Source organism: Poromitra crassiceps (assembly GCF_964638095.1).
Source record: "Poromitra crassiceps genome assembly, chromosome: 23".
NCBI classification, from domain to species: Eukaryota; Metazoa; Chordata; class Actinopteri; order Beryciformes; family Melamphaidae; genus Poromitra; species Poromitra crassiceps.
In genome coordinates this window covers 9,732,631-9,760,130 of record NC_139639.1, presented here as the reverse complement: position 1 = coordinate 9,760,130, position 27,500 = coordinate 9,732,631, and the positions used below count along the sequence as shown (strand labels likewise).

The following is a 27,500-nucleotide window of genomic DNA, read 5'->3' as shown; positions in this document are numbered from 1 at the left end:
AGTCTTCCAGGATTTCAAAATCAGTGCGTCAGCGTTGCATTCAAGTGCTGCTTTGTGAGAAATTATATCTAATTTACAATGGAGAATTGTTCAGTATGAGAATTGTTCGGGGGTTTGCCCTCTCCTGAGTGACTTTTAATGATAGTAATGAGCGAGAAAGCAAAATGTTACGACCTTTCTACTGTGATGCAGCTGTCAATTAACACCTTTCTACTGTGATGCAGCTGTCAATTAACACTCATTTCCCAACAGCTTTAAGACACAGAACCCAGGAAGAGAGGCACAGACGAGAAGTCCTGGTCTCAACAGGTATTTATATACCGGTATATATATTTATATTGGCAGATCTCTGTGTGATGATGACTGGATCACTTACTTTAGCTTCCATCGCTCAAAGCCCAAGAAAAAGAATATCTTGATTTTGTGGAGACAACTCAAATTACATAATACAACTCCATCAACACAAAGGATGTATCAATTGCAATACATCTTTCTTTCCAAAATGTGCTGACAATAAGATGCAGATTCTGCTAGCACAACGTGGTAATAATAGTGTGATAATAATTATTGCCGTTGGCCCACAGTTGCACAGGGACACAGTTAACCCCAACTGTGAATTGTTCAACAGTGATGTCACTCGGGCAGTTGTGATGTCATCAGTGATGTCACTCGAGCAACTGCCATGTCATAAGTGATGTCACTCGAGCAGTTGTGATGTCATTAGTGATGTCATATCCTTCCAGGGTGTTTGCCCAACTGTGATGTCACTCGGGCAGTTGTGATGTCATCAGTGGTGTCACTCGACTCGAGCAACTGTGATGTCATATGTGATGTCACTCGAGCAGTTGTGATCTCATTAGGGATGTCATAAATTCTTCCAGGCTGAGGTTATAAGTAAGACCGGGATACTAAAGTATAGCAGCGGGCGTGCTGCAGGGCGGGCGTGCTGCAGGGCGGGCGAGGCCACGTAGCGGCCGAGCCTAGAAATCGAGCGCGCGCGATTTCTTGTACAACATAAAATGGCAAAGCAATTAAAATGTCATTGCAGGTGTTACAGATGATCATGCAGGAAACTCCATCATATCAGAGGTGCATGACACTGACCGTCCAATATCACATATTTCATAAAAAGTCAATATCGGCCCCATATATCTGTCTAACCACAGATAAATAACACTACAGTATATTGGGTGATTCTTACTTTCTTTTGACTGTACATCCTTTAATTGTTACATTTAGCTGATGCTGCTAATTCCATCATAGATCATAAGGATAGCATCAGCTAACATTGACGTTCTTTCTGCTCTTCTCTCTCAGTGATCCCAGCAGAGTACCTGGACCCTGCTGCCATCGACCTCACTTCCCTGGTCAATACTTTAATCAATTCAAGCCAAGTCGGTACGTTCTCATCATCTCCTTCATCTGCTCTTCAGCTCTGGGCTGTACATCTCTGGCCTGTGTGTGGTTTCACTGAGGCAGAGCAGAATGCACAACGCTTACTTCAATCAAATATCAGCTTTGGGCATCCGGGTAGTGCAATGGTCGATCCACCACACGAGGGTCGCAGGTTCATACCCCCGTTCGAACCCCAGTAGCCTACTCAAGGTCATTAGCCTTTGGGGCTTATAGCCTACTCAAGGTCATTAGCCTCTGGGACTTATAGCCTACTCAAGGTCATTAGCCTCTGGGGCTTATAGCCTACTCAAGGTCATTAGCCTCTGGGGCTTATAGCCTACTCAAGGTCATTAGCCTCTGGGACTTATAGCCTACTCAAGGTCATTAGCCTCTGGGACTTATAGCCTACTCAAGGTCATTAGCCTCTGGGGCTTATAGCCTACTCAAGGTCATTAGCCTCTGGGACTTATAGCCTACTCAAGGTCATTAGCCTCTGGGACTTATAGCCTACTCAAGGTCATTAGCCTCTGGGACTTATAGCCTACTCAAGGTTATTAGCCTCTGGGGCTTGTAGCCTACTCAAGGTTATTAGCCTCTGGGGCTTGTAGTCTACTCAAGGTTATTAGCCTCTGGGGCTTGTAGCCTACTCAAGGTTATTAGCCTCTGGGGCTCTGGCTGCAGCTGTGGTGTGTGGAGCATTTCTGCCCAGCAGGGGGGTGGCGTCTCTCCCCGGACTAGGTCTTATGATCATAAACCGGATAATCCTCCAAGTTGTCCATTATTTTCATGTCCTAAAGTAACTAGTAACTAGCCCATTTAAATCTCAGTAGGCTAATTGTAATTGGGTTACTAAATTTGAAAAGTAATTCGTCAGATGACTAGTTACTGCAAAAAGGAGTTAAATTACACTCCCAACACTGGTGGACAGGAGGACTCGGGGTTAGATTCTGTGCCTGTTTGGGTGCTTGAACCCCTAATGATGTTAGAGCTATGATGTGCTCACTGTCTCCCCCTATCTGTTGATCTGCTCACTGTCTCCCCCTGTCTGTCGCAGGCTCCCGTCAGCTCTTCTCCCTGCTGAGTGTCACGTCCCACAGCTCTCTGGCCCTGCACAAGCTCACCCTGCTGGTCTACAACAGTAAATACACACACCCACACACACACACACACACACACTAACAGACATGTGGACTTGCAACTTGGACTCGAATTGCAGTAACTTACGTTGCACACACAGTGACTTGAGACTCGTCCTCCAATGACTCGTGAACAATCTTTATTATTTTTTGTGTGCCGCCTTAACATTAAGGAAATGTCTACTAATAATAATGTAAACTAATTAATGCTAATACTGAGTGTATGTGTTTATTACTTCTGCCGTATAAATGTAATATTGCCTCAGGAGCCATATTGCCTCAATATTGCCGCATACACATACACGATGTGTATGTGTATGTTAATAAAGGAGTGAAGATAATACAGTACATGCTTTGAATTCCTTACTTTTAGCTATGCTGTGTTCTAAGCAGACCGGATGGCATGCAGCAGATGATGCCATAAGAGACTTGACATATGAGACATTATGAGACTTGACTTGGACTTGCCCCTCAAAGACTTGCAACTTGACTTGGACTCTAGCTCAGAGACTTGAGACTTGGACTTGCAAAAAATGACTTGTGAGCATCTCTGGTGTCCAAGCTTTTAGTGAAGATTGTTTTAGTGAAGACTCAAACACCAGAACTTGTGGCAGTACCTCCATCTAGTGGTTGGGAATTGTAACTGCATCTAAAACATTTAACTCCCCTGTTATCTTAAACTTATATAAACATAGTATTACAGTATTACGGGTACACAATAACACTGTTTGTTGTTTATTGAAATGCGATAAAATGTTGGGCTGCAGCAAATTAATGTACAGTACTAACAATATACAAACAGAATAATCTTTTTCCAATACAATACAATACAATACAATACAATACAATACAATGCACAGGTTAGTACAGTGGAATAATACCACTGCAAAGTAAGCATATTTTATTTTCCATGGGTCTTAATGGAGAAATGTCCTGAGCCTGTAAAACCTTTAAGAGCTTGTTTAAGTCTATTTTTCTTTCCAGATCCCCCCCCCCCCCTCCCCATTTTCTCCACAATTGTACCTGGTCAATTCCCCCTGCTGCCCCGGTCGCTGCTCCACCCTCTGCCGATCTGGGAAGAGCCATAGACACACACATGCTTCCTCCGATTCATGTGCAGTTGCCAGCCGCTTCTTCTCACCTTCTTCACCGGCAGGACGTAGCACGTGGGAGGATCACGCTATTCCCACCAGTTCCCTTCCGCCCCCAACAGGCGCCCCGACCGACCAGAGGAGGCGCTAGTGCAGCGACACATACCCTCACCACTAATTCAGTGTTATTTTGTGTTTTAGTTTCCAGCTCCAGACGAATAGAGAGCGACATGTTTCAGAGGAGATACTGCTACTGTGTCACTAATGAGACCAACGACCTCACAGGTGAGAAAATACACACAGATATTTGATCCTGCACTTTATAGTAAGCTTCTCAAAGTTTCTTTGTAGTCCTTTGTAAGTGATCATCTTTACATGTAAAATAGATAAGGCAGCCGCATTACTGTGTTGTGCAAAAGTCTTAGGAACCATTTTTCTTTTTAATACATACTCAGCCAGTTCCTCATGTGGAGCTGAGGTCATTCACACAGAACTTAGAAGTGTGAAGTATTTGATGTAGTAATGCATTTTTCAGCACTATAAACCTGAAAATCTGTTGTGGATTTTTCACCAGACTTTACTGCCATACTGCTGGATGTGATGGGCAACTCCACCAGTTATGTGCAGGAGCTTTTCAAATCTTCTTCAATATTATCAGGTACAATGGACTGCACTCACAAACTGTTCAATATTATCAGGTACAATGGACTGCACTCACAAACTGTTCAATATTATCAGGTACAATGGACTGCACTCACAAACTGGAGTCAACACGTCTCAAATGTGCCATAGATGCACACATTCAACTGTACTGTAACTCATTTGGACCTTTGGCTCATTACCAACAATGTGTAGCAGCGACATGTGAAGGCTTCTCCCAGACCACCACACATACAGTATGATGTGTGTTTTCTAACAGTCCTAACAGTTTTCTGTCCTGTCTCTTTATCACAGTAACACACAGTAACAGTGTTCTGTCCTGTCTCTTTATATCAGTAACACACAGTAACAGTGTTCTGTCCTGTCTCTTTATATCAGTAACACACAGTAACAGTGTTCTGTCCTGTCTCTTTATCTCAGTAACAGTCACAGTAACAGTGTTCTGTCCTGTCTCTTTATCTCAGTAACACACAGTAACAGTCACAGTAACAGTGTTCTGTCCTGTCTCTTTATCTCAGTAACACACAGTAATAGTCACAGTAACAGTGTTCTGTCCTGTCTCTTTATCTCAGTAACACACAGTAACAGTGTTCTGTCCTGTCTCTTTATCTCAGTAACACACAGTAACAGTGTTCTGTCCTGTCTCTTTATCTCAGTAACACACAGTAACAGTGTTATGTCCTGTCTCTTTATCTCAGTAACACACAGTAACAGTGTTCTCTCCTGTCTCTTTATCTCAGTAACACACAGTAACAGTGTTATGTCCTGTCTCTTTATCTCAGTAACACACAGTAACAGTGTTCTGTCCTGTCTCTTTATCTCAGTAACAGTCACAGTAACAGTGTTCTGTCCTGTCTCTTTATCTCAGTAACACACAGTAACAGTCACAGTAACAGTGTTCTGTCCTGTCTCTTTATCTCAGTAACACACAGTAATAGTCACAGTAACAGTGTTCTGTCCTGTCTCTTTATCTCAGTAACACACAGTAACAGTGTTCTGTCCTGTCTCTTTATCTCAGTAACACACAGTAACAGTGTTCTGTCCTGTCTCTTTATCTCAGTAACACACAGTAACACACAGTAACAGTGTTCTGTCCTGTCTCTTTATCTCAGTAACACACAGTAACAGTGTTCTGTCCTGTCTCTTTATGTCAGTAACACACAGTAACAGTGTTCTGTCCTGTCTCTTTATCTCAGTAACACACAGTAACAGTCACAGTAACAGTGTTCTGTCCTGTCTCTTTATCTCAGTAACACACAGTAACAGTGTTCTGTCCTGTCTCTTTATCTCAGTAACACACAGTAACAGTGTTCTGTCCTGTCTCTTTATCTCAGTAAGCCAGAGGAATAATTCAGACTGTATATACATCTGTGTGATGGCGGGCCAAATGGGTAAGTAGCTGGTCCAATTTGGATGTGTTTTTATTTTTTACTGTGTGATTTCCCATCAAAGTTCAAATAAAACCACCTCTTAAAAATATTTTCTACCATGAAATTATTTAGATGTTAATTTTCATTTTTCATTTCATTTATCGTGTATTTGCATAGAGCTTCCTGTCAAGAATTGTTATTGCCTGATTGATTGTATATCATCTTAAGAGGTTTGATTACAGTCGGACTAGCTTGAAACCATGCAGTTACACAGTAACTCAGGGATGAGAAAATCATTGAGTGCATATAGATGTTTTCAGCATAAAATGATAAATCTAGAAATAGGTTCCGTTCAAAAAGGGTCAAGTTTACCATCTACAGTAAGTATTTTAAAAAATAAATTTATTCTTAAAAAATAAGAAAAAAAGTAGCTTTGATGTAAAGTAGCAAGCTACTTTTATTTTGACATGTAGCGTGTAGCTTAGCTTGCTACATTTCACTGGGGATAGCTTCAAAGTAGTGAAGATATATTTTAATGTAGAGTAGCTGGTAGCTTAGCTTGCTACATTACATACAGTTCCTATCATTCTGAACGTATAAAGGTTTGCTTTTGCCACTGAGCTGATGCGGCGGTCTGCATCAACACTGAAAACTTGCGTACATTTAGCAACAAAATGAAAGTTGAGACAATGTCCATAGTCGTCCAGAGCTGCTGCCTGCATCATTTTGCAGGACCTTTCTGATATCAGTTCAAGATGTTACAAGTTGATATCAGTTTCCATAATCATAATGTTTTGTGTGTTTTGTGCAGAGAAAGACGTGCCTCAGTTGTGGGAGGTGGACTCCATCACTCCACTCTTCAACCAGACCATCATAGAAGCCCCACACAGAGGTTTGTTTCCAACACTCACCTGAAACAGCAGCAGCAGGATGACCTACCGCTTGTAACGGTCTTCTTGAACATTGTTTTGTTGCAGTGACAGGCTACGTCACTGGGTGGCGGCCCTTGTTTTACTGAGACAGATATAGCAACACGAGGTATTAGGTAGTAACAATTTGGAATGTGTTACACTATATATTAATCTATAGGCTACATGTACACTGTCCGTCAAAAATTTAGGGACACCAGATTTATTTATTTATTTATTCTTATTTTTGCGATTTTCCATATTTTAGTATAATAGTTCAGTCATCTGCTGAAAGTGGAACGTTTCTCTGAGCTCACTGAAAATGTGATTTCCTACAAGCATGATTTGTGTCATCACAAATACTTGCAGCCAATCCCCCGTCCAGTAATTAGCAGTGAAACTTTAAAAACAATAATATTTGATTATTTACAGATTCTGGAATTGTTAATGAGGGAGAAGGAGAGGTCATTTTAGGGATTTTAACCAGATAATTTAACTGTTTTGTGTGTATGTGGAAAAAACACATCAGACCCAAATCATTAGTCAAAGTAGAGTGTTTTATATACATCTTAAAACATGACTTTAGGGGGTCTTTAAAATCTCTGATCCTCCAATCCTCCAAAACTCCTTCTTCTCTCTTGAGAGCCAGCATCCACAGGAAGGAAATCCCCTCAGAGAACAAGCCCACAAGCTGTGCTACGTGTTCGCTCACTGTGATGAGCAATTACACAGGAACCCAGGTTGAGATAGCTGAGCTCATGTAGAGCCAACAACCAGGGGGAAAAACTACAACATTTTCCATGTATGACTTCAAAGCGATTGGACCCTGTGCACCAGTTGACGCAGTTGTGGGGCTCAAGTCCGCTTTAAGTTCCAGCTACGTTTTCAAAGCTGCACATCCAGAGGATAGAAAAGCGCTCAGAGAAGACTTGTATTCTGTCAAAGCGTGTCTTAGGATATGTTACCTTCATCTGTGGAAGCCTGGCTTATGGGATCAGCAAACCAAGTCAGAAGTCAGTAGATTGTATGTTTAGATCCCCGAGAGGAAAATGTTTAGTTTGTGATCCAGCACTACGGAGAGAATGCTAAGCAAGCTAAGCTACGCTAGAGTTTCAATCAGTGGCTCAGAGGAATACATTGTTTCAAAGAGTCCTTTGAGATTGTAGTTGATAAAACACCACATTTACCGTAAATTCCGGACTATAAGCCGCACCGGTGTATAAGCCGCACCTTCAAAGTTGACTATTTTTTTCTTATATAAGCCGCACCGGACTATAAGCCGCGGGTGTTTTAATGGTTTTTTTTTTTTTTTTTTTTTTTTGTGTTTTAATGTTTAATTACCATATGTAAGGGTTCATGCACAGAGGGGATTGTAGAGGAAGCTCCCATTTATTAACATTTCAACAAAACAACATAACACAACACCACCTGTGTTGTTTTTTACAGTGCACACAGTGTCATACAGTGTCATACAGTGTGGTGAAAAGAGGGCAAGAGAGGAAATTAAAACTTATTATAGTTATATAGGATTTATAGTTAGAAAGAGTGCTAAAAAAGAGAGATTTTTTTTTTTTTTTGAAAAAAATCCATAGATAAGCCGCACCGTTATATAAGCCGCAGGGGCCAAAAAAGGCCAAAAAACGGGAAAAAAGGTGCGGCTTATAGTCCGGAATTTACGGTAACCTTTTATTCTCTGTGTCTTTTCGAGAGCCACTATGGAGACATTCAGAAAACAAGTTGAGAAGCTGAGCCCACTGAGTAGCCTGCTATCAGACTGAACTGTCAACTCGTTAACAATCCATTTCCATGTTCTAGTCTGACATTGCCTCCACTGTAACTGATTTCCATGAGAATCCCCCAGGGGAATTCCCTGACCAATCACTGGAGACCAACGTATCGGCCATCAGGAGAATACACACAAAAAACATTTGCCCTTCAAAGCAGAGTGATGTTTGGATTTCAAAGTCATCGGTGCTTTTAATCGATTTAGAACAGCGTCTATCTCGTCTGTGGCATCAGCCATTTTTGTTATTACTCCTCGGCGCACTTGACAGTTGCGCTCATTGGACCAGTGGCTTTTTTGACTGGAAATCGCTGTCGCACGATGTCACGATGCCATACCAGCATGTCACCATGCCATACCAGCATGTCACCATGCCATACCAGCATGTCACCATGCCATACCAGCATGTCACCATGCCATACCAGCATGTCACCATGCCATACCAGCATGTCACCATGCCATACCAGAAGCGTCCAGAAATCAACTCGGTGCAGTGGGCCGATTTGAACAAAGGTTTGGACTCAGAAGTTCTGAGGTTCTGCCTGTCCATTGCAGTGTTCTGGGTTCAAGGGTTATGAGGTCCACTTTCCATTCTATGGTTGCAAGTAAATTCTGAAAAGCAACATCCCAAACAAAGAGGGAAAGGCTCAGAGAGAGTATGAGCCAGTGCCTCAAAGAGCTCCACAGAAACTTTAAACTGTTGAGGTTGTGGGTTCAAGCGAGGTTCAGGCTCTGCCTCAACTCTTTGGTTTGCAAGAAACCTTTTAATGGCAACATCCCAGCTGAAGACTGAGAAGCTCTGACAGAAAGCTTTGACGCGGAATGACCCAGTGGCTCAAGGCACTGGACAGGGACATGAAGGTTTCATGCCTGAGTAAGTTCTGAAAGCCAACACCCAGAGGAGAGACTGAGAGAACCTCTCTCAGAGAAGAGCTTTGAGTATGAAGCCACCTGCTGGTGTGACGCTTTTCTCAACACAGACATTAGATGTGTCTGTGGATGCAGGGTGGTTGGTTCAATTCCCAATTACTCTCCTCAGAATGTGTTACAGTATATTAAAGCCCCAATATCATATTGGGTAAAATAAATAACTAAAAGCATGGTAAAGCATGGTGCTGGCATGGAGAGGGAGGCGATATTTTCCCCCCCATGATGGTGAAGGCTAGGCGAAGGCATGACCCGCCCCTCTCTGCCTCTGATTGGCCTAGCGTCAAATGTTCATCCAATCACATTCGCTTAGCTATCCTGCATCTCTTTCTACAGTCTGTGGTGAGACTCAGTGGATCAGACAGACAGCAGTTTTGCTTGCTAGCCTGAATGAAAGACGCCATGTGGGTTTATGTTTTTAATATAGTCTGGCCCTGTGGTTTATAACGCTGCTGCTACTCTTGGCAGTGCACGTATGTAGCCTATAGGGAAATCTAAAAAAAAAGAAGATAAACTCATGAGAATAATCAACGGTGATATAAAAACAGGATCAATGCATTACATTGAACTTTAATTCAGCTCATTGTAACACAAGAGTGACATGTATTTGAATTGAAATATAAATCAGAAGAAACAAGGTGATGACATTTAGAATGAAAAGAAAAAATACACATTCAAGTAGGCTATTGATCTCACACATAACCTTTTGATTCTATGCTGCCATCTGCCATCTCATGCTTGTTGATTTAATGATTGTTTTAGTGCTTAGTGACTGAATGAAATATATTAGGCTCGTTTGAGATGACTTCTGACTCGCCTGGTAAGCAGGCGAGAGCAGCCGAGTGCAGTCAGCCAATCAGAGGCAGAGAGGTGCGGGCCATGCCTTCGCCTAGCCTTCACCATCATGGGAAAAAAAATATTGCGAGAGGGAGAGAGAGACTAAAGCATGGTGCTGGCATTGAGAGTAGGGATGTTAATGATTCATCGACAATCAAACTATATGTTAACTGATCAAATCGATTAGTGATACACTCACTAGTCCATTTCTTAAACACAATTTGGAAACAGTAAAATAGTGAGTGGGCATCCTTTTCCTAGCCTGGTAAACCGCCCGTCACGTGAACTCACATTTCATTTGGTTCTCCGTGACGGTCTGGACCCGCACAGGCAGTTTAAGATGATTGGTCGAGCCATGCCGGCCATTGCCGGGCCGACGAATCAGCGGCGGCCGTAGGCGGGCAGGCTCGTCTGGGCAAGTAGTGGGTACATGGTCTTTGTAGTTCTTTTCACTCGTCAACATCGCGGAAGTGACAGGCAGTCTGAATGAAATTGAATGTAATGTTCCCAATTCTATGTATTAAATTCTAAAAAACGACCCTCAACATTTGGGAAGGCTAAGCCACACAACTAGTTCGTTATAATCTAACTAAATGCTTCGAAGGTGACTTTACGACCGCGAGGACTCAATCAATGAATACCACGGAGATCATCCACAGGCACCTTCCGCGATCTGATTGGTTGAAGTTAACACCCACCAGCGGTGATAGACAGATGGGTCATCCAATCACCTGCCAAGTAGCTTGGACAAAGTGCCTGCCTCCGTCAGCGGGTCTGGTGACTTCAAACCCAGATCGACTGGTTTAGTGAAACCTATGTGGAGCTATACCGTCCATCTGGCAGCGTCAGGTTATCCTTTTCCTGCCTATATGAAAAGACTTGCATGTGGGTGAGGGTGACCCCTGTTTAGTTGTCCTATCTAAAAATCTGAAATGCAGAAAAAGTGGCGGCTTCGATTTTCCAAGTAAATCTATTCTTTTGTCCCTCTCTCCCTCTCACTTACCGGTTATCTGTCTTTCCTTTTCAAGTAGGTAATATCCCATCTCACAAAGCACCTCCTGTTGAGTAAAGCAGATGTATAAAAAGCTTATTGAAGCATCTGTTGTAATCTTCAAGACATAACGCACCACCTCCCATTCCCAAACATCTACTGTCAAACTCAGGATGGGGCCAGCTGCCCACCAATGTGAGTCAGACGTCGCCATCTGGGATGAGCGCCATCATGTCGCTCACCAGCAGAGTCCAGTCTGCACACGGTGAGTCGCAGTGGGTGCACGGCCACACCAGTGTTCAACTTTGCTTTACTTGTTATATTTTTTTGCTGCTAATATTTTGTGACTTACAATGTGTACATTAGTAGATTGAGTACAAATAAGTTCCTGGATAACCAGTAATACCTATGGTTCTGACATTTTTTGAATCATCATCATCATCCAGGCACGGACTGGCTAATCGGGCGCTTCGGGCAGATGCCCGGTGGCCTGGCCTGCAAACATTTTTTTTTTTTTTTTTTTTTTGTGCAGGCCAGGCCACTCACTGAACAGCAGGCCAGTATAGAGACACTGCGTAACGCGTCATCATTCAGAAACCACGCCCAAGACGGTGGAAAACAGAAATCCCCCCTCCAATCCTGGCGTTCTCCTATGTCACGTGCATGGTTGTGTGTTGCACAAAAAGATCGTATATACGGAAGATGAACACTCCAACTTACTTCCTTGACAGCTGATAGATCCACATTTTTCTTCTCGCCAATTCTCAATGGCTTCCTTGTTTTGCTCAGGAGTACAAAAAAACTTTAACTGGCGATTTTTTACATTTGTTGTCTGCGCAGCCCACCACACAACAGCTTTTAGCTATGTTTAATTCAAGGAAAATGACGCTGGTGTGTGAAAATGAACGGAGCTTTTCCCCCATGATGGGCGATTTCTAATATATATATAAAATAACGCTGGGGAAAAAAAAATTAAACCACCAAGAAACACCACCACATCCATGATCGAGCAATCAATGGCACCAAATAGTCTGTGAGGTTTATTGCATTCAGCCTCTCCTTAAAGTCAAATCATTCTTCAGCTAATCCAGGGGTGTCAAACATACGGCCCGGGGGCCAGAACCGGCCTGCCAAAGGCTCCAATCCGGCCCACAGGATGACTTTGCAAAGTGTGAAAATTGCACGGAGAAGTCCTTCAAACCAAATTTTCAAGCTCAGGATTTGGAGCAAGTTACAATATTAAGTAGGTGATTCATGTTTTCTGTATTCATCACTGTACTAAATGGTCAACTATTTTCATTACCCTTGAACATAGAGAAGAATTGCACAGTTACAGACAGCAGATTTGATATGAGAGCCCTATGGTAGCTGAGATCACCATGTGAAAATGTGTCCATAAAATGAAGCTGTAGGCCTAATTCTTTACACTAAAAGAAAGTGGAAAATGTGGAGGTGTTGTTATTTTTAAGTTATTATGCATTGATTTCCTTGTCTGGCCCTGGACTTGAAGGCAAAATGGTCCCATGTGGCCCGTGGGCTAAAATGAGTTTCATACCCCTGACCTGATCAATGAAAGATGCAAGGGAACAGAGTGCACATGACCCATGTGGCCGAGCAGGTCATGTGCTGTTTGAGTCCAGCATGGCTGAGGGCAGAGACCTGGTTTGGTGGTTTTGGTTGGCTGATCTCAGATTTTGCGAGTATAAAAACAAATGTCAGATATGCTTTTAAAGTGAATGTTTTCTGCAATTTGTTTCATCAGTTTCATCTACAACTGTGGATGTAAAAGCTAAACCACCACGTGCGACCACCGCTGCCCAGCCAGTAGCAACAACTCGGCGATCTACAACCTCCAAACCGTTGAGTAGAAGAACTACATCCAGATGGACAGTGCACAGACCAGCTACAGCAGCACAGACAAAGACAACACGCCACAAGACCACAACCGAAGAACTAACGACGTCAACTATTTTTCAATTTCAACTACTCACAACCCCAACGCAACCGAGTGCAACCACACCCCAGCCAATCACAACTGTGTCATATAGCACTGCTGCACCACTCACTAGTTCAACCCAACTGACTTTAACTAGGCCGACCCGCTATCCAACTAGGCCGACCCGCTATCCAACTAGGCCGACCCGCTATCCAACTAGGCCGACGACACGCTATCCAACTAGGCCAACACAACCCAGTGCCAAGCCAGTAGCAACAACTCAACAATCTACAACCTTCAAACCATTGAGTGGAACTACAGCCAGCTGGACAGCGCACAGTGAAGCTACAGCAGCACAGACACAAACAACGGACCACAAGCCCACGACCGAACAACAAGACATCAACGAGACATCAACTATTTTTCAATTTCAACTACTCACAACAACCCCCCAACCGCAATCCAGTGCCCAGCCAGTAGCAACAACTGAAAGATCTACAACCTTCAAGCCATTGAATAGAACTACAGCTGGATGGACAACAGACATACCGGCTACAGCAGCACAGACACAAACAACAAGCCACAAGCCCACAACCGAAGAACTAGAGACTATTTTTCAATTTCAACTACTCACAACCCAAATGCAACCCAGTGCCCAGCCAGTAGCAACAACTCAACAATCTACAACCTTCAAACCATTGAATACAACTAGGCCGACCCGCTATCCAACGACGCCAACACACCCCAGTGCCAAGCCAGTAGCAACAACTCAACAATCGACAACCTTCAAACCATTGAGTGGAACTACAGCCAGCTGGACAGCGCACAGACCAGCTACGGCAGCACAGACACAAACAACAGGCCACAAGCCTACAACCAAAGAACAAGAACAACAAGAACAAGAGACAGCAACTATTTTTCAATTTCAACTACTCACAACCCCAACGGAACCCAGTGCAACCACACCCCAGCCAATCACAATTGTGCCAAATAGCACTGCTGCACCAATCACTAGTTCAACCCAACTGACTATAACTAGGCCGACCCGCTATCCAACTAGGCCGACCCGCTATCCAACTAGGCCGACCCGCTATCCAACTAGGCCGACCCGCTATCCAACTAGGCCGACACGTCATCCGACTACAAGTTTAACCCAACTAACTACAACTAGGTCAACACGTCATCCGACTACAAGTATAACCCAACTAACTACAACTAGGTCAACACATCATCCGACTACAAGTATAACCCAACTAACTACAACTAGGTCAACACGTCATCCGACTACAAGTATAACCCAACTAACTACAACTAGGTCAACACGTCATCCGACTACAAGTATAACCCAACTAACTACAACTAGGTCAACACGTCATCCGACTACAAGTATAACCCAACTAACTACAACTAGGTCAACACATCGTCCAACTACAAGTATAACCCAACTAACTACAACTAGGTCAACACGTCATCCGACTACAAGTATAACCCAACTAACTACAACTAGGCCAACACGTCATCCAACTACAAGTATAACCCAACTAACTACAACTAGGTCAACACGTCATCCGACTACAAGTATAACCCAACTAACTACAACTAGGCCAACACGTCATCCGACTACAAGTATAACCCAACTAACTACAACTAGGTCAACACGTCATCCGACTACAAGTATAACCCAACTAACTACAACTAGGTCAACACGTCATCCAACTACAAGTATAACCCAACTAACTACAACTAGGTCAACACATCATCCGACTACAAGTATAACCCAACTAACTACAACTAGGTCAACACGTCATCCGACTACAAGTATAACCCAACTAACTACAACTAGGCTGACCCGCCATCCAACTACAAGTATAACCCAACTAACTACAACTAGGCCAGGAAGGCATCCAACTACAAGTATAACCCAACTAACTACAACTAGGCCAGGAAGGCATCCAACTACAAGTATAACCCAACTAACTACAACTAGGCCAGCAAGGCATCCAACTACAAGTATAACCCAACTAACTACAACTAGGCCAGCAAGGCATCCGACTACAAGTATAACCCAACTAACTACAACTAGGCCAGCAAGGCATCCAACTACAAGTATAACCCAACTAACTACAACTAGGCCAGCAAGGCATCCGACTACAAGTATAACCCAACTAACTACAACTAGGCCAGCAAGGCATCCGACTACAAGTATAACCCAACTAACTACAACTAGGCCAGGAAGGCATCCAACTACAAGTATAACCCAACTAACTACAACTAGGCCAGCAAGGCATCCGACTACAAGTATAACCCAACTAACTACAACTAGGCCAGCAAGGCATCCAACTACAAGTATAACCCAACTAACTACAACTAGGCCAGCAAGGCATCCGACTACAAGTATAACCCAACTAACTACAACTAGGCCAGGAAGGCATCCAACTACAAGTATAACCCAACTAACTACAACTAGGCTGACACACCATCCAACTACAAGTATAACCCAACTAACTACAACTAGGCTGACACACCATCCAACTACAAGTATAACCCAACTAACTACAACTAGGCCGACCCATCATCCAACTACAAGTTCAAGCCAAAAGGCAACAGTTACAGCCCAAACAACATCTACTGCAGTCCATGGCTGGACCGTACGGCCTTTGAGCATGAAAACTACAACCACACCAAGCCAGACTGTGCTCACAGAGAAACCAGGTAATGATCTACAATTTTATCAGACCTAGGGATTGAGTCATTATCTTATTTTACCAGTTGACAACTCAAAAAGTGTTTTAGTGTAGATTTACTCTTTAACTTAATGTACTTAATCTAAAATATGTGATGTTTTAGTGTGGATTTACTCTTTAACTATCAGGATTACACACACATTATGTTTTAGTGTGGATTTACTCTTTAACTATCAGGATCACACACACTTTATGTTTTAGTGTGGATTTACTCTTTAACTATCAGGATCACACACACTTTATGTTTTAGTGTGGATTTACTCTTTAACTATCAGGATCACACACACTTTATGTTTTAGTGTGGATTTACTCTTTAACTATCAGGATCACACACACTTTATGTTTTAGTGTGGATTTACTCTTTAACTATCATGATCACACACACTTTATGTTTTAGTGTGGATTTACTCTTTAACTATCAGGATTACACACACTTTATGTTTTAGTGTGGATTTACTCTTTAACTATCAGGATCACACACACTTTATGTTTTAGTGTGGATTTACTCTTTAACTATCAGGATCACACACACTTTATGTTTTAGTGTGGATTTACTCTTTAACTATCAGGATCACACACACTTTATGTTTTAGTGTGGATTTACTCTTTAACTATCAGGATCACACACACTTTATGTTTTAGTGTGGATTTACTCTTTAACTATCAGGATCACACACACTTTATGTTTTAGTGTGGATTTACTCTTTAACTATCAGGATCACACACACTTTATGTTTTAGTGTGGATTTACTCTTTAACTATCAGGATCACACACACTTTATGTTTTAGTGTGGATTTACTCTTTAACTATCAGGATCACACACACTTTATGTTTTAGTGTGGATTTACTCTTTAACTATCAGGATTACACACACTTTATGTTTTAGTGTGGATTTACTCTTTAACTATCAGGATTACACACACGTTATGTTTTAGTGTGGATTTACTCTTTAACTATCAGGATCACACACACTTTATGTTTTAGTGTGGATTTACTCTTTAACTATCAGGATTACACACACTTTATGTTTTAGTGTGGATTTACTCTTTAACTATCAGGATTACACACACGTTATGTTTTAGTGTGGATTTACTCTTTAACTATCAGGATTACACACACTTTATGTTTTAGTGTGGATTTACTCTTTAACTATCAGGATTACACACACGTTATGTTTTAGTGTGGATTTACTCTTTAACTATCAGGATTACACACTTTATGTATTAGTGTGGTTTTACTCTTTAACTATCAGGATTACACACTTTATGTTTTAGTGTGGATTTACTCTTTAACTATCAGGATTACACACACTTTATGTTTTAGTGTGGATTTACTCTTTAACACATTGACTGCCAGACGTTTTTTTTTGCTGTAGGTAGCTTCTGCCAAGCCGTTTTTTGAGGATTATGGCTCATTTTATAAGAGCCGAGGATTCGTTTCAGCTTGGAGTTTGTGAACATACAATATCTCAAAAGTACTAATAGAATGTGTACTTTCTCTGTCTAAAAGAGTTAGTTTGTAGAGTTAGTAGTTATGTAAGCATTAGCAGTTGAATACAGCATGGTTTTAGCGTGAAAAAGAATATTCAGAGATAAACGGCTTTTTGTGAAATTGGATGGAACTGTCACTTTAACCATTCATTTTTGGCTCTCTCTCTCTCTCTCTCCCTCCCCCTCTCGCTCTCTCTCTCTCTCTCCCTCCCTCTCGCTCTCCCTCCCTCTCTCTCTCTCTCTCTCTCTCTCTCTCTCTCCCTCCCTCTCGAGTTGCTTCAACTCCGCCCTCCGTGGGCGGACAAGCTTGTCACCAGTCAGTGCTTTGCTGCTCTCCTGTGCCTGCATGTCTGGGCCGCTGTTTGAGGAAGTCGGGAAGGACTCGCTCGTTTGGAGTTTTGGTTGAGAGAAGTTTTTGCGATTCTGGTCATATTTATGCTGCGTGTTTCAAAGTGTGTTCCTCCAACTGTAATCTATCACCCGATGATCATAGTAGATCGGCTGAATCTATTATGTAAATTTGCAATCCCGCATCGCCAGCAATCAGCGCGAAAAGGAGAATGGCTGGGCTGAGAATGGCTTGACAAGTTAAAAAAATGCTTTCCTTTCTCTAGCCAGGAGCACTGTTGCCACTTAGTGGGTCGGTGGAATGGGTTGTAAACGTTCGGTGGCTCCAATAATTATATAAGAGATGTAAAAGGCTTAGATGCACAACCCACCGTCAAAAAAAAAAAATCGATGCCAAAAACGTGTAAACACGTTGTTGGCAGGGAACAGCTGGATTCTGAAAACGTGTTCATACGTTGTTGGCAGTGAATGAGTTAACTATCAGGATTACACACACTTTATGTTTTAGTGTGGATTTACTCTTTAACTATCAGGATTACACACACTTTATGTTTTAGTGTGGATTTACTCTTTAACTATCAGGATTACACACACGTTATGTTTTAGTGTGGATTTACTCTTTAACTATCAGGATTACACACACTTTATGTTTTAGTGTGGATTTACTCTTTAACTATCAGGATTACACACTTTATGTATTAGTGTGGTTTTACTCTTTAACTATCAGGATTACACACTTTATGTTTTAGTGTGGATTTACTCTTTAACTATCAGGATTACACACACGTTATGTTTTAGTGTGGATTTACTCTTTAACTATCAGGATCACACACACTTTATGTTTTAGTGTGGATTTACTCTTTAACTATCAGGATCACACACACTTTATGTTTTAGTGTGGATTTACTCTTTAACTATCAGGATCACACACACTTTATGTTTTAGTGTGGATTTACTCTTTAACTATCAGGATTACACACTTTATGTTTTAGTGTGGATTTACTCTTTAACTATCAGGATCACACACACTTTATGTTTTAGTGTGGATTTACTCTTTAACTATCAGGATCACACACACTTTATGTTTTAGTGTGGATTTACTCTTTAACTATCAGGATCACACACACTTTATGTTTTAGTGTGGATTTACTCTTTAACTATCAGGATCACACACACTTTATGTTTTAGTGTGGATTTACTCTTTAACTATCAGGATCACACACACTTTATGTTTTAGTGTGGATTTACTCTTTAACTATCAGGATCACACACACTTTATGTTTTAGTGTGGATTTACTCTTTAACTATCAGGATCACACACACTTTATGTTTTAGTGTGGATTTACTCTTTAACTATCAGGATCACACACACTTTATGTTTTAGTGTGGATTTACTCTTTAACTATCAGGATCACACACACTTTATGTTTTAGTGTGGATTTACTCTTTAACTATCAGGATCACACACACTTTATGTTTTAGTGTGGATTTACTCTTTAACTATCAGGATTACACACACTTTATGTTTTAGTGTGGATTTACTCTTTAACTATCAGGATTACACACACGTTATGTTTTAGTGTGGATTTACTCTTTAACTATCAGGATCACACACACTTTATGTTTTAGTGTGGATTTACTCTTTAACTATCAGGATTACACACACTTTATGTTTTAGTGTGGATTTACTCTTTAACTATCAGGATTACACACACGTTATGTTTTAGTGTGGATTTACTCTTTAACTATCAGGATTACACACACTTTATGTTTTAGTGTGGATTTACTCTTTAACTATCAGGATTACACACACGTTATGTTTTAGTGTGGATTTACTCTTTAACTATCAGGATTACACACTTTATGTATTAGTGTGGTTTTACTCTTTAACTATCAGGATTACACACTTTATGTTTTAGTGTGGATTTACTCTTTAACTATCAGGATTACACACACTTTATGTTTTAGTGTGGATTTACTCTTTAACTATCAGGATTACACACACGTTATGTTTTAGTGTGGATTTACTCTTTAACTATCAGGATTACACACACTTTATGTTTTAGTGTGGATTTACTCTTTAACTATCAGGATTACACACACTTTATGTTTTAGTGTGGATTTACTCTTTAACTATCAGGATTACACACACATATTTCATTTCATTTCATTTCATTTATTTATTTGTTCCGATCATGATATTTCATACACCAATAATTGCAATTCAATGTTTCCACATTTCATGGTCGGAAAGGAGCAGGAAGAAGAAAAACTTATATTACCTGCCCCCTATTCTTAACTTTAATTAACAAAAACAAAAATGGACTGCCGAATCCTACTACAACATTTCAATAAGACAGCACATTTATACTCACATGGGAAGAAATACAAATAAGGTTATGATCCATGAGTATGAGAAAAAAAAATGTACCTCAAAAGTTTGAAACAAAATTTACCTCGAAAGAACTATGATCAGACATTATCATATTGCCTAAATACTCTTTGTTTATACAATTTTTTGAACTGAAAAACACTTAAATCAGCCTTTAAGTCATTTGATAAGGAATTCCACAGTTTGACACCAGTAACTGAAACACACATCTGTTTTAAAGTGGTCCGTGCGAACTGATGCTTAAAATTATATTTTCTTCTACTGTCCTCGTCCCCTGAACAAAAAACAAACAACCTTTGCAAATTTGCCGGCATATTTGATGTTTTGTGTAGGAAAGCAGGAGCAAATGCTTTCTGATATACACCAGGCAGTTATGAAACTGCTGCTATGTTCCCACTGTAATTAGCCCACCTCAATTTCATCAAGTGTCTCTTGAACCACTCTGGAGTAGCTTTAGGTGTTCATTAATTTATAGACCTACTGTATTACAATATCATTGACAAGACAGCTAATAGAATTTTGTGATTCAGGACAAATAATTTGAGCCGTTGTTTGTTAAATAATCACTGTCGATAGTTAACTGCCACCGGGGCATCTGGTAGAAGTAAAAGCACTCGCCCACCACCACAGAGCCCCGGGCTCATTTCACCACAGAGCCCCGGGCTCATTTCCCGGGAGCAGAACTAGTTCCGGCTTGGTCAGACGTTCCTTATAGACATAAGTTGTCGTGTCTGCGGTTGGGAAGCTGGTGGGGTGTGAGTCCTGGTCGCTGCACTAGCGCCTCCGCTGGTCAGTCTGGGCGCCTTTTTTGGGGCGAGGGGAACTGGGAGGAATAGCGTTAGCCTCCCACGCACTACGCCCTGCTGGTGAAACTCCTCGCGGCTGCACATGTATCAGAGGAAGCATGTGCTAGTCTGCAAGTCTTCCCACATCAGCAGAGGGGGTGGGGGCTATGAACGGGAGAGCAGTGGGAATGCCATCAAAAATATCGTTAACTGCCACCTTTGTTCTGCTATGTTGTAACAATTAGACTTGACTATGCTGACCTGGCCAGAGAAAACAACTGCTATCATATCAGCTCTCAATGTCATTTCTGGAGAAACCACGGGTACTGATTACATTTTAGCCTGGGGAAAAGGGTGTGTGTGTGTGTGTGTGTGTGTGTGTGTGTGTGTGTGTGTGTGTGTGTGTGTGTGTGTGTGTGTGTGTGTGTGTGTGTGTGAGGCACGAGAGGGGGGGGGGGAGCCATGCAGCGGACTGAGATAGTAACCATGGTAACCCAGTCGTAGCCCCCTTATGTGAAAGCTTTGATGGTTTTGAGCTGCAAAGGTTAAAAGCAAATTAAGGCCATAATATTCTCCATTTATCTGTCTTGTACGTGACGGCTGGACCGTTAGGAGGCAGAATGGAACTGAGTTACCGAGGCTGACTGCAATACAGCCAGTGTGTAGCAGGTCATATCAGGTTTCTTAAATAGAAAGGTACAATTGTGTGTGTGTATATATATATATATATATATATATATATATATATATATATATATATATATATATATATATTTGAATAGCTGAATCAATCCTTGAATTTTAATAAATGCGTAATGTGAGCTGCAGGGCCAGCTCTGTGAGCTGCAGGTTGGGCGAGCCCTCCTATATTATGACATTCTCCAATACATAAAAAATGATAATTGTATGAATGAATCAGCAGAACATTAGATTGATTCTTATCTTCTTATTCAGACGATGTGTTCAAGTCAATGTAGGAAAATGGTGAATGCTCACAGTACAAGTGCTTTCCCCAAATTGACCCCAACATACTGCAGTGCTGCAGTGACAAGCCAGCCAACAGAGGGCAGTGATGCCCCACTGCAGAAACACAGCAGCTCACCCTGCGAGTTCTGCCTGGCAACAAACGGAAGGCTTGGGCATACTGTGCAATTTGTCATCGAGCCATTAGTGTGCGGGCAGTTTGTCACGCGCAACTGCCCCCTGGTGGCATCTCTACACGGTATGTCATGTCTGCCATGTCTGTGCTGATATTCAGAGATGGTCAGTGATGTTTCTCACACACCCTGTTGGTAATAACCTATAAAACCTGTAAAGAGGATATTTTTCAGGTGGCGCAAATAGTGAATCCACGCTGGTTGTGTGCGCTCACGCCTCATTTCATTCTCCATGTCCGAGTTCAATGCCGCTGCTCGCTGCTCTTGTGTCCTCTTTTGTTCAATAGGAAATAGCTGCACATTGACATGTAATGGTCATCTGGTGCACCTGCTGTGCTGCTGTGATTATAATCACTCTGGATGAACAGCACTGAGTGGAAATCAAGAGGCTAAAGACCCCCTCCCTCCTCTGGGAGACGAGCAGGAGCAAAATGACCAGTCAAATGCTGCTCAATTTCTGCTCAAACTGTAGCAGCCACTTTGGCCGGCAACCAACCATCATTTTGGAGGTCTTACTCTATCATTTATTTTAATGTACAATAGTTAAATGGTGAAAGTGGCTTGTGAAGTTGCAGCTGGTGGACAGAAAAGTCCACTGCCCTGGCTACTACCACAAGATAAGGGATTATTACAGCATGTGGAAGTATAGCCTGTGACTGTCTGAAATCCATATTTGAATATGGATTTTTATGGAAATGAGGGCCACGTACCTGCAATGCATAAATTATGATTAGAATGCATTACCACCACCAGTCAATCCTCTGATGGGAATTTAAGTACAGAAAATGACTTTATGCCAAATTAATAGATGGAAGAAATGTCAAGATGGATGTTTTCAAGCTCAGATGTTGCTGTCAGAAATGATGATTTATTCGAGCCATAACATTTCCAAAGCATTGCATGGCTTTTTGGAGGTTAATCACCATGACTTTCCCGTACGATTTCCCCTGCAAATATACCTGTATGACTTTAACCATCTATATACATATATACCTGTATAACCATCTCTTTAAATATCAAATCTTTTATTTTAAATATTCAAATATACCCGTATAACTATCTTTTTCATTTGAAATAACTTTGTAAGTTATGTTTGACAGATGATGTGTCTGTCTGCCTTTGTGGAACCACTTTAGTACTTCAGTACTTCATTTGATACCTTTTTTCTACTTCATTCCTTCATTAATTTTCTAATTCATTCTTCGGAGTGCCTAATCATACCCGGGTAGAAATAGACGTGCAGTGCGGGAGATGCTATTTGCACCCCCTATTTACAAGCACACTCTTTTCTCTCTGAGAGAAAGTATCGTTTGACTGAAGATTCCATATGACTTGGTACTGGTTGACTTGGTACTGGGCTATTGGGTACTGGGTTATTGGGTACTGGGTTATTGGGTCGATACCGAGCCCTAAGAGTAGCCTGGTTAAAACCATCCTGATTTGTGAACTCACATTCTGTTTTGCTCTACGTACAGTATCAGTCTGGACTCCAAGCCATCCACAGCCATTTCAGTGTGTGGGAGTACTTGCCTTGACAGACAACCCCTTCAGCCAATCAGCGTCGCCAAATCCAGTCCTTCAGCCAATCAGCGTCGGATCCAGTCAAATCCAAATCCACTCGAAAGAACGGCGGAAACGTCTTTTCCGCTGAGAATCTCCACTGGTGCATTAACTCCTTGTATAATTGTTGTTATTAAGTCTATTTAATAACTGCACTTACAGCTGTATAAACTCTATAGACTCTATGAAGGTTAACGTTACTGCTGCTCGTTGCTTCGGGAGCTGCAGAGCCATGGGAGCAGTCATTACAGTTTTGCCAGCGGTGTCCCTGATTGGCCGGTTTGATGTCACCTACGAGGTAGGTCCCTGATTGGGCCGTGGACTTTGTAATTTGTGAAAAGGCCCGCCCCCGGCTGGAGTTCCAGACGGTCCCACAGAACGAAACAAATGTGAGTTCACGTGATCACGCTGCGGAGAACACTGGGTGAGTCGTCAGATAATAATTAATGTGAGGAGAGGGCTCCAGGTTAAAAAAAAGAAAGAATTCTCCTTTAAGAGAGATGTTCACCATAAAAAGTGCTTTTTTCTGACTGAAGCTCTCCTCTGTTGAGAGGCTGTCCTTGGAGCAGGCCGGAGACCTACTCGCCCGATGCCAAAGACGGCTCCAGCAGCACCACCGTGAGCGCCCCCAAGCTGCAGCCCTGTGTCTTCGAGCTCTGCAAGTTCTTCTCTCAGTGTCTCTGCCGGCCCTACAGCTACAGGACACGCATGAGGAAACGGTACTGCCTCCCACTAGCCATGGAGAGCCAAAGTTACGCCCACTTCCTGCTTCAACACACGAATTGTGCCATGAAGTACACACGTGATGTTTGTCAATTTAAAAGATAACTTTGCAAGTCAAGAAAGTCGCAGTTTGTCGTAAAACTGAAACGTAACGTTTAGTTTTGTATGAAACCGCTCAATCAACTACATCTGTCGTCTCGCACAATATATACGTCACACCGACACCAACATGGCCTGACGGGAGAGAAAGTTATATGACGTCGATTACGCGACTGGTTGTGTGTATAGTTTTCTGATTTATAACTTATAGTGCAACAGTTTTATGACAAACTGCAACTTTCTTGACTTGCACATTTATATTTTAAATTGCCAAACATCATATTGTATCTGTACTTCATGGCAAAAGTTCTAACAGGATCAAAAAATTTGTGTCTCTGAAGGTTCACCTGCACTCATATTATTTTGCGACTCTGGCTCTCTATACATTGAGTTGACACACTGGCACATTGGACTTTTAGCTCAACACAGATTTCTCAGAGGCAGAGCTGGGCCACATTCAGCCCTGACAAAACAGAGCAAAACTCTTCAATGGAAATGCTGGTGCGTTAAGGCACCCTATTGTGTTACGCAAGCATTGCAACTATTTGCTGGGTCCATTGTGTACACTGCCTTTGGTGGGGTTTATATATACACCACTGCTTTGGGCAACACCTATCTGACACACCCACCAAAGGAGAGACAACATACCTCAAAGCCCGTCGCACACCGTTTTAAGGAAACATGATGTTCAACCTGGGAAACTTAGAAAAACGGTGCACACCCTTATCAGATTGAACGCACCCCAGCTCTGCTGCTGAGAAAGGATTGTATAACTAAAACTAAAACTTGAATTACTTTTACCCAGAGAAACTTACAGCGGGAGAAAAAGTAAAGGATCAACGTCTTGCTCAAGCAGAGATACATGGGCGCCATTCAGAAAATGTGCTTCAGTGAAACTCAACCTTGTCACACAACACAGAGTGAGGAAAAACACAGACGTCCACCCTGAAGAACGCAGGCCTCATTTATAAACAGGTCTCACTGCAGGGTGCTAAAAGCCAGACCCGAGGCAAAGTCCTGATTTGAAAAAAGGTTCAAAAGGTTCTCTTCATGCGGTGGTTCTTTGTCTTGCAGATACTGTGCTGACAGCCACCGCTGGTATGAAAAACACACTTCTGAGATCTGCCGGAGGGTCCGAAGAGTCTCCTTCTCAAGAAGTAAGTCCACTAGAGCCCAGTCACTACAGGAAGGTACTTACGATCAATAACAGCTGAGGTGGGGAGCTGTCAAAGTAAATCAACATCTCCAGGCATCTCCTTTACTCTGTGAACTCTAACTGAGGCTTCACACATCAATGAGCTTTCTGAGAGCCTCCAGCTTCAGTCTGCGAGACAGTCCACTGTCTGCACTCGTCATTTGTCGAGTCACACAGCCAGCCAACACTGTCTGCATCCCTACATCCAGAGCAGCCAACACTGTCTGCATCCCTACATCCAGAGCAGCCAACACTGTCTGCATCCCTACATCCAGAGCAGCCAACACACGTTTTTTTTAACCCATCTCTGCCACTGTTTTTCAGTGTTTTTTTTTTATTTGTTTGTTTGCAATTTAGAATGTTTATGTTGCCAAGTTAAAAGCATCTATAGAAGCAGCTGCACTGCTTCAAAACTAACATTTGCGTATAGACTATACATAGGCATTCCTCAAAGCCCTACACCACTGGTTCTCAAGCTTGTTTGGCTTCAGTACTTTCCCCTTTCCCTGATTTCTCAATCCAAGTACGCCCTTTACCCAACTACATTTTGCTTAGAGGACTGCAAGAGCTTGCTAGCGTATGATGCAATAAATGAATGATAACCCGCCTTTTGAAGAATTTCATTCATTTTATTTTTCCAATTTTCCCAGTTCTCTCAAGTAGCCCCTGTAGTACCTTTGGGAACCAGTGTTTGGGAACCACTGCCCTACACAGTCTAATTGTTGAAACACCTTTAAAGGCATTAAGGAAATGTTTGCACTTACCATAAAATGTGCTTTGTTAAAACTCAACCTTGCTTGTTAAAACATAAGCATATACAATATACAGTTAAAACATAAGTATATACAATATACAGTTAAAACATAAGCATATACAGTCATCCGAGGCAGAAATAATTGGTGGAGTGGTCACAAGTGGTTGTCTAATACAGAGGGTGAGCTGTCACCTGCTGTCACCTGCTGTCACCTGCTGTCACCTCAGTCTGAGCTGTGACCTCATTAGAGCAGCAGGAAGCATCCTCATCTCCACAGTAATGAGCAGCAGGTCAGAAGACAACCTCACTGTGTCTGACACCATATCATCATCCAGACCAGAGCAGATCCCACCACACACAGAGCAGATCCCACCACACACACAGCAGATCCCACCACACACACAGCAGATCCCACCACACACAGCAGATCCCACCACACAGAGTAGATCCCACCACACACACAGCAGATCCCACCACACACACAGCAGATCCCACCACACAGAGTAGATCCCAACACACACAGAGTAGATCCCACCACACACACAGCAGATCCCACCACACACACAGCAGATCCCACCACACACACAGCAGATCCCACCACACAGAGCAGATCCCACCACACACAGAGTAGATCCCACCACACAGAGTAGATCCCACCACACACACAGCAGATCCCACCACACAGAGCAGATCCCACCACACACACAGCAGATCCCACCACACAGAGCAGATCCCACCACACACACAGCAGATCCCACCACACAGAGAGCAGATCCCACCACACACAGCAGATCCCACCACACACACAGCAGATCCCACCACACAGAGCAGATCCCACCACACACACAGCAGATCCCACCACACACAGCAGATCCCACCACACACAGCAGATCCCACCACACAGAGCAGATCCCACCACACACAGCAGATCCCACCACACACACAGCAGATCCCACCACACAGAGCAGATCCCACCACACACAGAGCAGATCCCACCACACACAGCAGATCCCACCACACAGAGCAGATCCCACCACACACACAGCAGATCCCACCACACACAGAGCAGATCCCACCACACACAGCAGATCCCACCACACACACAGCAGATCCCACCACACAGAGCAGATCCCACCACACACACAGAGCAGATCCCACCACACACAGCAGATCCCACCACACAGAGCAGATCCCACCACACACACAGCAGATCCCACC

The 27,500-nt window shown here is 42.4% G+C and overlaps 1 protein-coding gene across 1 annotated transcript in view; it reads left to right on the top strand.

Moving 5' to 3' along the window:
- hhla1 (HHLA1 neighbor of OC90) overlaps positions 1–27,500 on the top strand; it is a gene marked incomplete at both ends in the record, with an annotated part of 32,630 nt that overhangs the window by 3,536 nt on the left and 1,594 nt on the right. The window contains 12 exons of the mRNA XM_083658941.1: positions 253–309; positions 1,318–1,398; positions 2,450–2,533; positions 3,824–3,907; positions 4,197–4,280; positions 5,617–5,673; positions 6,464–6,544; positions 7,206–7,320; positions 8,633–8,856; positions 11,271–11,363; positions 24,065–24,230; positions 25,408–25,490. Of these exons, the coding sequence (XP_083515067.1) occupies positions 253–309; positions 1,318–1,398; positions 2,450–2,533; positions 3,824–3,907; positions 4,197–4,280; positions 5,617–5,673; positions 6,464–6,544; positions 7,206–7,320; positions 8,633–8,856; positions 11,271–11,363; positions 24,065–24,230; positions 25,408–25,490 (1,209 nt within the window). The remainder of the gene's footprint in view (positions 1–252; positions 310–1,317; positions 1,399–2,449; positions 2,534–3,823; positions 3,908–4,196; positions 4,281–5,616; positions 5,674–6,463; positions 6,545–7,205; positions 7,321–8,632; positions 8,857–11,270; positions 11,364–24,064; positions 24,231–25,407; positions 25,491–27,500) is intronic.